The 9,602-nt window shown below is 32.8% G+C and overlaps 1 protein-coding gene across 1 annotated transcript; it reads left to right on the top strand.

The window, feature by feature from the left end:
- Positions 1 to 1,617: 1,617 nt before the first annotated feature.
- LOC143582823 (acyl-coenzyme A oxidase 4, peroxisomal-like) lies at positions 1,618 to 6,602 on the top strand. Its single transcript, XM_077065308.1, has 13 exons — positions 1,618 to 1,639; positions 1,874 to 1,981; positions 2,068 to 2,174; positions 2,941 to 3,018; positions 3,085 to 3,208; positions 3,299 to 3,372; positions 3,451 to 3,510; positions 3,605 to 3,714; positions 4,650 to 4,809; positions 4,916 to 4,992; positions 5,603 to 5,774; positions 5,915 to 6,007; positions 6,456 to 6,602. Exons 1-13 carry the CDS (start codon positions 1,618 to 1,620, stop codon positions 6,588 to 6,590), a joined length of 1,320 nt encoding a protein of 439 aa, XP_076921423.1. The 3' UTR covers positions 6,591 to 6,602.
- The last annotated feature ends 3,000 nt before the right edge of the window (positions 6,603 to 9,602 follow it).

The raw sequence follows: 9,602 nt of genomic DNA, 5'->3' as shown, positions 1-9,602 counted from the left end.
ACAGTGTTATATTTTCTGATTGCAGACCTTCAGACCATATCTTCAGTTGCAAATATGAAATCAGATTGTAAATAGTTTTTGTCTTCAAAAACAAACAGCACCGATTTAATAATTTCTTCACCCTATTCTTAGTGTTGGAAACGAAAAAGATAAAAGAAACATGAAAAACATGGTAAACACCTTAATAACATTTAAAGCCTCATTTTTCTTAAATTGTATTTTAAATGAAATAATAAAAATAACAATAACAATAATAATAATATATCTATTTGACGATGACGAGGAGGCTATGTATATCTTATATTATTGTTATTACTAGCTTTTGCACCCACCTATCTTATACAGGATTTGTCAAATAATAAAAATAAATAAAGTCCGTTATTTTAATTATAATTCGTAAAATACTTATGAATTAATTTAATGTACATAGTAAAACTTATGAATTATATTTTACTTGGTTCGATTCGTTTATTATGCTTGTTAAAAAAAAGCGGTTTCATTCGTTTATTTTTGCTAAAAAAAAAGGCTATTTTTAAAAATAGTTCGGTTCATTTATTTTTGTTAAAAATTGTGGTTTGATATATATATTTTTGTTAGAAAAAGTAGTTCGGTTCGTTTATTTTTATTAAAAAAACTGGTTCTGATCATTTACTTTTGTTAAAAAAGTAATTCGGTTCGTTTTTTTAAGTTGTTCGGTTTGTGTAGTTTTGTTAAAAAAGTATTTCGACTCATTTATTGTTTTGCGAAATAAAAAAAATCACTATTTTATCACTGACTAGGTGACTTAATGTAAAAAACAAACGAAGTTAACAAAAAGTACTAAAATAACATGATTTTGAAGTATTGATTTGCAAGAAATTTGCAAAGAGTACTAAATTTGTGTAGATGGTCAAATCTTGTGTATAAAAATGACAATTTAATAATGAACAAAATCCACAATCTTATCTGAGAATGCTAATAAAAGAAAATGTTGAAGCTTAGGTGTCAAGCCTACATTTCTTCTAATTTCCAGTCTCTCATCTCATTCATTCTAGTTATTCATGGGTCATGGGTCAAAATCATTTTGTCAATCGGGTTATAACATAGTGTGGATTTATAATATAGTGTCATTTTCATACATAAAGTTTGAACAACTATGCAACTTTAGCATACTTTTTAAATTTCTTGCAAATTCACACCCGGCGTTTCTAAAACCATGCTATTTTAGTAATTTTCGTTAACCCGCTTGTTTTTCCTATAAGTATACATTAAATTAATTTATAAGTATTTTGAGAATCATAATTGAAATAACGAATCTTATTTATTTTTATCGTTTGATAAATCCTATATAATACACGGGTTTAAAAGCTAATATATTATAACCCAATTAACAAAATAGATTTGTCTCGTAACCCATAAATAACTAGAATGAATAAATCAGGAGATTAGAATTTAAGAGAAAACTCCCCACATTTTCTTCTTACTATTATTATATTATATATAAACATAAACAAATCAATTCAACTGAATAGCTGCAGGTCCTGATCACCCCCCATCCCCAAATCCCCAAAGATCAAATTGAAAACACTCTCTCTCTCTCATTCATTCATTCATTCATTCAAAGATCCTCCTATCAGCATGCCTGCGTTATCAACTAAACCTCAAGGTTTCATTCTACTTCTTTATGTGCTGCACTCAATTTTTACTTGCATGTTTGTTTATATCCATTTGATTATCCTTATTTCTTTTTGTTAATGGTTAGCGAGATCAAATTCAGTAGGAGCCTGAGTTGTTTTGTTTGTAACTGCGATGCTCAAATCAGTCACGAAACCCTAATTATTGATAATTGACCGGAAATTGCACTCAATTAGCATGTTTGTTATGACAGATGGACAGAAGAAGAAGAAGAAGGATTCAAAGACCTGGTATTTTGATCATCCTGCACTCGATATCTCCAAAGCCTTTCCCCAAGCCACACCCGCTTCAATCTTTCCACCTTGCGGTCAGTATACATACATACATACATGATACTTTTTATAAATCAACTAACTGTATAATACAACACTTGTGTCTTTTGATCAAACGCAGCCTCGGATTACTATCAGTTTGCTGACTTATTGACCCCTGAAGAACAAGCTCTAAGACTCAAAGTAAGAGAGTGTGTTGAAACAGATGTTGCTCCAATAATGGCCAAGGTACTTCCGTATTTTTTTTAATTGAAATAACAAGTGATTGTGTTCGTTTCTTTAGCTTTAACCCAACAAACGATCGGACACGAACAAGTTTTTCTTGTTTGTGTTCGTTTGCCAAGAAAATGATTATGTCCTTGTTTGTTTATGTTCATTCATTAACAATATAAATGAACAGTTCACATGGACATATCTGAACATAGATGAACGAAGATAACCAAGCGAAAACCAAAAGTTATGTGAAGAACAATGTGCTGGCCTTATAAAGTTATTAAAACCAGATGAAGTTGTAATGAACCAAAATCATCTTAGATGAATATGTTAACGAACAAACTTAAACAAACATAAACTAATGTACATAAATGAACTTCAATCAGTGAACATAAAACGAATGTTCACGAACATAAGTGAACGAGTGAGACATGTGTTCTTGTTCGTTCGTTTAACTAAATGAACAAAATTTTTTGTTCATGCTCGTTTGATTATCTATTAAATGAACATAAAGGAACTTTCACTTATGTTCACTGAACGTGCAGTTCATTTACTAGCCTACTTTCGACCTGTTTGATCCGCTTCCTTTTATCTTTTTAATTATATGTTACATACATGACTTGTAAATAATAAAAGAAGAATTCAAATTGGCCCATTCGTAGATTAACGAGTCAAAATTATTAGTTACCACCTCTAATATATCATATTAATAGCTATTATGAAGTTTATGTGCGCTTGTGTATACTTCTATCTAATGTTCAATTTTAACGAGTCAATGCAGTACTGGGAGAAAGCTGAATTTCCATTTGAAATTGTTCCAAAGCTCGGTGCTCTGAATATTGCTGGTGGAACTATCAAGGTGTATTAATTAATAATCATTTATGTCAACCGTGTGGCCTTGTTTTTCAATAATTTTATTTTTCAGGGTTATGGATGTCCGGGTCTATCTGTCACAGCAAACGCTTTAGCTACAGCCGAAATAGCTAGAGTTGATGCAAGTTGCTCTACTTTCATTTTAGTGCATTCTTCTTTGGCGATGCTCACTATATGTAAAGATCTTTTTTCTAATATTAAAATATTCAATTTGTTTTAATAAATTAGAATCGGCAACGCCTAATTTGTTCTTCTGTCAAGAACAGCTCTGTGCGGGTCGGAATTACAAAAGCAGAAGTATTTGCCTTCATTGGCTAAACTTGACACAATAGCATGTTGGGTGAGTGAGATTAATCTCTTATTTTGAGGTGCATCATTTTATGTGCTGTTATCTTTTTCTAATTTTGTTTTGCATTAGGGTTTGACTGAACCTGACTATGGAAGTGATGCAAGTGGCCTTAGAACAACTGCAACAAAGGTTACATTTGTCATATTTCTTTTTTCTTTCGAGAAGAAAACATTATTTGTTGAAAATTATTTTCTTGTATCTTATGATGATTTTCAAATATCAGGTGGAAGGAGGTTGGGTTATCGAAGGCCAAAAACGGTGGATCGGAAACAGTACCTTTGCAGATGTTTTAGTCATTTTTGCTAAAAACAAAGAAACAAATCAGATAAATGGGTAAGAAAATAATGTGGGTGTGTGCATGGGCGGTTTTGGGCTCGAACCAAACCAAAAGTTCATGTAGGTGTATGCATGGGTCGATTTTGGGCTCAACCGAACCAAAAAACCAAAAATTCGGTTTTGAATTTTTTGAAAGCCATTAAGTTTTGGTTTCGGTTTTATCGGTTTTCGATTTTTGTGGTGGGTTCGATTTGGTTTTGCCATTTGGGCTCTAAAATTTTTGGCCAAAAAATATCCCAAAATAATGGATTTGGGCCTAAAACTTTGGGACAAAAAAATCGCCCAAAATAATGTATTTGTGCCTAATTTTTTGTTATTCAATGATTAATTTTTGCTACATATTTGGAACTAAAGTTATTGTGCCACACAGTTTATTAATTTCTTATAAAATACTTAAAATCGGTTTTTTCGGTTCGGTTCGTTTCGTTTCCAATCGGCATGATTTGGTTATTTCGGCTTTGGTTGATAGCAAGACAGAAACCGTAGCAGAAAATCAATTTTTAAGACTTGAAATCAAATCGTTGGTTTTTATTGGGTCCCGGAATTTGCAGTTCAGTTCGGTTTTATCGGTTTTGGTTGATAGCAAGACCAAAACCGAACCAAAAAAGCGGTTTTTGAAAAACTTAAAACCAAACCGTTGGTTTTTATTGGGTTCGGTTATTCTGGATACGGCTCAGTTATATTGGTTTCATGCACACTGCTAAAATAATGTGTTTTATTTTCTTCTACTTTTTATGACATGCATTTTTTTTGTGGAAAATCAGAAAGGGTTCTCAATTCAGACAGTAAATATCTGCTTCAGTTTAATTGTGGTTTTGGGGCTTTTGGTCCGAACCCGGTTTGACCTGAACTCATTTCGACCTGACCCGCCTGTTATACCAATCTTTATTTTGGGCTTTAGGTATTGTCAAATGCTTCCTTATTTGTTGCAGATTCATTGTAAAGAAGAATGTGCCCGGGTTACAAGCTACCAAAATAGAAAACAAAATCGGGCTTAGAATGGTTCAAAACGGTGATATTCTTTTACAAAAAGTTTTTGTCCCTGATGAAGACCGGTTACCTGGAGTCAACTCCTTTCAAGATACTAGCAAGGTACAATATTATTATTATTATTCTCTTGTTTGGTGCTAGAAATTCAATCTATGGCATTTTTTTAATAATTCGTTTAGTTACTGAAATTACCCCTACATGACTTCAGGTGCTTGCTGTTTCCCGTGTTATGGTTGCCTGGCAACCTATTGGCATCGCAATGGGTGTCTACGACATGTGTCATAGGTATTGACATCCAAAATCTATTTAATTGACCAAAATGCCCCTGATATGTAAGAATTAAAAATAAAATTTTAAAGTGTTAATACCCAAACTTGTTACGCTATGCGGTATCCCCGTGTGGTGGTGAAGAATGGTGCTGATGTGGCACAGAATGGTCTCAAATGGCCCTTTGGAGCCCCGCGCCTTCCTCCACCATTTCATGCATGGTGTGGCCTGTGTGGTTTCCATCACACTAGCAAGTCTCCATCATTTTTATCTTTGTTTTTTTTTTCTTTTTAACTCTTTATTCTTTCATTCTTTTTTTTTAACTAACTCATTATTAAAAAAGGAGGAATAGAGAATGGTGGGTATAACATAGGTTGAGTCACTGAGTGGGTTGAATGGTGGAGGAGATGCTGAGGTGGCGTTGATGTTGCGAATGGTGTAGTAGGGCATGTACAACACATAGGCTTATAAAAGTAAATCATAAAACCCAAACATGCAACTTTTCAAACTTAGTACCCAAACAGCCAAACCTATTAGTTTCCCCAAACCACAGGGACCGTTTTTGTAACCAACTCTTATTATAATTTATAACCCTTTTATGAAATCTTATAAAGATAATTGGTTCTAGATACTTGCAAGAGAGAAAGCAGTTTGGGGCCCCTTTGGCAGCATTCCAAATAAACCAGCAGAAGCTTGTACAAATGTTGTCGAATGTGCAGGCCATGTTTCTCATGGGTTGGCGCCTTTGCAAGTTATATGAGAGTGGTAAAATGACTCCGGGTCAGGCCAGCTTGGGCAAGGTCTCATTTTTCTTTTCCTTTTTTAGTTTTTTATATAATAATGTTGATCAAAGTGATATCACTTGTTACATGCATGCTGTTGGTTGGTAGTGTTTTACTTAAGAGTTAAGAAGTGTTTTTTTTTTTAATTGAATATGTAGTCATGGATCACATTGAGGGCTAGGGAGACGGTTGCACTCGGCCGTGAGTTACTTGGTGGGAATGGGATATTGTCCGATTTTCTTGTCGCGAAGGTATCATCCCCCCCTTCCCCCCCCCCCCCCCCCTCTCTCTCTCTCTCTCTCTCGTTCTTGTTTTGAGATATATGTCTAAAGCTCGAGCTTGATTCGTTAATATTTTTTCAAGCTCTGTTCAGGCTCAACCCGTTTAATTATTAAATGTTGAATTATTTTGTGTATACATCCGTTATTTATATATAGGCAGTAGGCTAATATCAATGGAACACGTGTACGTGCCTAACCGACCTATAAGCTTGAGCTTGACTTGTTTCGAGCTCTATGTCTGAAGCTCGAGCTCCATATGTTAATAATTTTTAACTCGTCTCGTTTGTCGTGTAGTAAATATTTAATTATTATATATGCTGGATATTTAATTATATATATATATGTATGTATAACAAAATATATATTCTAACTTTCAAAGTATAATAATATATATTCTGTAATTATATTTTGGTGGCAGGCTTTTAATGATTTGGAGCCGATCTACACTTACGAAGGAACGTATGACATCAACACCTTGGTCACTGGTAGGGAGATAACCGGTATTGCCAGTTTCAAGCCTGTTTCCAAGATGACCCGAGCCAGCCGCCTGTGATTCTTATTTCCCGTTGAAATTGTTTGTTGTCTAGTGTTGTTCAGTTTGTAAACAGACATAATAAATAGACACTTTCTAGTCTTACTAGGGCCCCTCCCAGATTAGTAGTGGTATAAGATAAGCAGATTAGAAACGATTAAAGTTAAACTGGTCTAAACTCATTTAAAACATATCTGCATGCTTTGAAGTTGTAAAACCTCAATTTATGTAAGGCTAGATTATTTTTCGGACATATTATATACTTTGTTAGAGACCCGCATTAAACGGAATGAATAAAAGAATATTAAATTAAATAGTTAGTAAGAGTTAGTAAGATAGATTCTGGAAACGTGCTTTTATGATAAGATGTGAGTTATTATGTATAGATAATATAAAGGAAAATTATATTCACTTTCATATTTATTGATTATATCAATAGAGACTCCATTTTTATAAATTTTTTGGTGCAACTCGAATTTCGGATGTAAAATATATCTTTTCTCGCCATTTTTATACTGCATGAGATAAATGTATGCATTTCAATTTTGGTCGCCACTCTTTAGATGGTTGTTTTGATGAATAATTTCTCTCACAGCTATATTGTTGAAGTGTACATATTTTTAGTTGCAGTTTAACAATATATAAATCAATCATGCACAGTGAAAAATTCCATCATCAATAGCAAAGCTATAAGTAAGGTTTGGGGATGGTGAGATGTAGGTACACCGTACCTCTATCCAATAGAATAGAGAGATAGCTTTCAGAGAGACTCTTAACTCTAAAAATCATATGTGTGAGAGAATATAAAACGACATCAAAGTTCAACAGCAATATAATTAATAATAACACTTAGTAATAATAATATATAAATATGCTGAAATAATAAAGAATAAAATACCAAAAAAAAAAAGAAACTACATAATATATGAAAAGAAAATAACATAATGACATGTGACCAAAAATCAGGTAACAATAAGCCCCTAAGGTATTACTTTCTCCCTAAAAGTCCTTAACCTTAATTTTATGTTTCTAAGAATTCCTATCCTCAACCACGTCATCGAAGAGATTTAGGTCTAGCAAATCACGCCTAATCCTCTTATAAAGAGGTTTAGGTCTAGCAGTTTAAAAATATATAATATAAATATGGACGGTAAAAAAAATAAAAAATGCATATACATATGGGCGTTGACTGACCAGGGTACATATGCAGTTTTGAGTTAATTAAGTTAATAACTTGCAAAGAATTATTTCTCAAGTTTTATTAAAATTAACGATATATAGCGACGCGTTGTGACGAAAGTTTATGCGTATGTTTTTAGCCATTTTTTACAGATATATAACTTAGTTTATTTAGTCACTTTTATTTCAAACCTCTATTAAGAGATTGTATCTGGTGAAAAGGTCAGCCCGACCCGTTACTCTTCTATTATTAGTATAAATAAATAAAGTATTAAAATACAAAGATAAAATATGTTTTTGTTTTTCAGAAACTATTTCCTTTTAATATGGGGTGGTTAGGGTGTAAAATAGAAGGTTGTGGGTTCAATCCTTACCGTATATAAAAAATTTAGTTGTTAAAAAACCAAGTAAAGAAAAATGTGTAAACACTTAGATGATATGATTATAATTACTATAACAACAACAATAATATCAAAACAAGAAATAATAGAAATATCGGACTTACATTTTCTTATCTATAATCTATCTATAATATATATAAACAAAACCCCTAAAATCCTACGTGTCGCGATGTGGTCGCTCCCCCCTTTTATAAAGGCCATCAGATTGCTTGATTTTTAAATGGAGTAAAATCTTACGTGTCGCGATATGGTCGCGCCCCCCCTTTTATAAAAGCCACCAGATTGCTTGATTTTTAAATGGAGGACTCTCATAGATTTAACCCAAATTCATGGGTATGTGTCTTACTAAAACCAGATAGCTCTTTAACGGGTCATAACATCTCATTAAATTAAAAATTAATCTTACCAATTATTTGATATAAAAATCCTATAAAATAGGGATATACTAAAATTTAATATCCAATTTAAAAAGAAAAAGATATTATTTATAATTAATAAACAATTTTATAGTAAAAGACATAAGCGGGTCATGGGTCACCTAATCCAGATAGCTTTTAAACGGGTTATAACATATCATTTATTTATGAAACCCTTTCATCATCAAACCCTAAGTATATTATTAATTTTCTTACAATAAAGAAAATTAAAATCCAAAAAATAAATATTAAAAAACGAAAAATGTAAAATGTGACATTCGTCAATTTTCTATTCGTATTTGTATTTGTAAACCCGACCCGTTGGGTCGTTTGGTTATTTTGTCATGATTATTAATAACGTATTCCCGACATTTATGTTCAAACGTTCGTTCATTTATTACTCGAGGCTTATCGATAACCCGCTCTAACGCGTAATCAATCCAAAACAAAATGTTATATAATTCGGTAATATAGTTTAAAGCCAAAAGTGTAAACTTCGAAAACTTATATTAACTTAAAAGAGATTTATTTTCCATTTAAAAGGTTTATTAAACTTCAGGGTGCAAAATGGAACTTTTAAATTAAATTATATTAATTAAATATAAAACTTAAACCCTACCCAGCCCCCCCCCCCTTCCTTGTTCGTTTTTCCGGCCACCCGCCGGTGGCGGCGCCGGCGATATCGAAACCCCATTTATAACCCGTTTTAAGCTAAAATAATTATAAGAAAATGATTCTCCGTCAATATTAATCATGAACTTGATAAGTTATAACCCCACGAGAGTGTTATATGGTAAAAATGCGATGTTCGGGCCTTATAAAACGCAAGTATACAAAGTTGATACAACCCAAAACCCTTGGAAAGGGTTAAATTGGGTCCTAAGGGAGAGTCATGGAGTGAAATGGCCATAAAATGGTAAAAACGAAGAAAAAGAAAAATTTCGCATCGCATAAGCCATGCGAAGCGAAAAAGGTTATGTCACATCGCATGACCATGCGAAGCGAAAAAGGTAATTTCGCATCGCACAGTCATGCGA

The sequence above is a fragment of the Bidens hawaiensis genome, unplaced genomic scaffold (assembly GCF_021521415.1).
Source record: "Bidens hawaiensis isolate Kalapana, Puna unplaced genomic scaffold, B.hawaiensis_p1.1 tig00032019_1, whole genome shotgun sequence".
In the NCBI taxonomy this organism is placed as follows: domain Eukaryota; kingdom Viridiplantae; phylum Streptophyta; class Magnoliopsida; order Asterales; family Asteraceae; genus Bidens; species Bidens hawaiensis.
Note: the sequence above shows the minus strand (reverse complement) of the source record. Positions and strands in the feature narration are given on the sequence as shown.

What these genes read in the sequence shown, in the direction of transcription:
- LOC143582823 (XM_077065308.1), top strand. Translation starts at nt 1,618, where the DNA reads ATGCCTGCGTTATCAACTAAAC. An exon ending in TTGACACAATAGCATGTTGG is followed by an intron (nt 3,373 to 3,450) that starts GTGAGTGAGATT and finishes GTTTTGCATTAG; the next exon opens with GGTTTGACTGAACCTGACTA. An exon ending in CCGATTTTCTTGTCGCGAAG is followed by an intron (nt 6,008 to 6,455) that starts GTATCATCCCCC and finishes TTTTGGTGGCAG; the next exon opens with GCTTTTAATGATTTGGAGCC.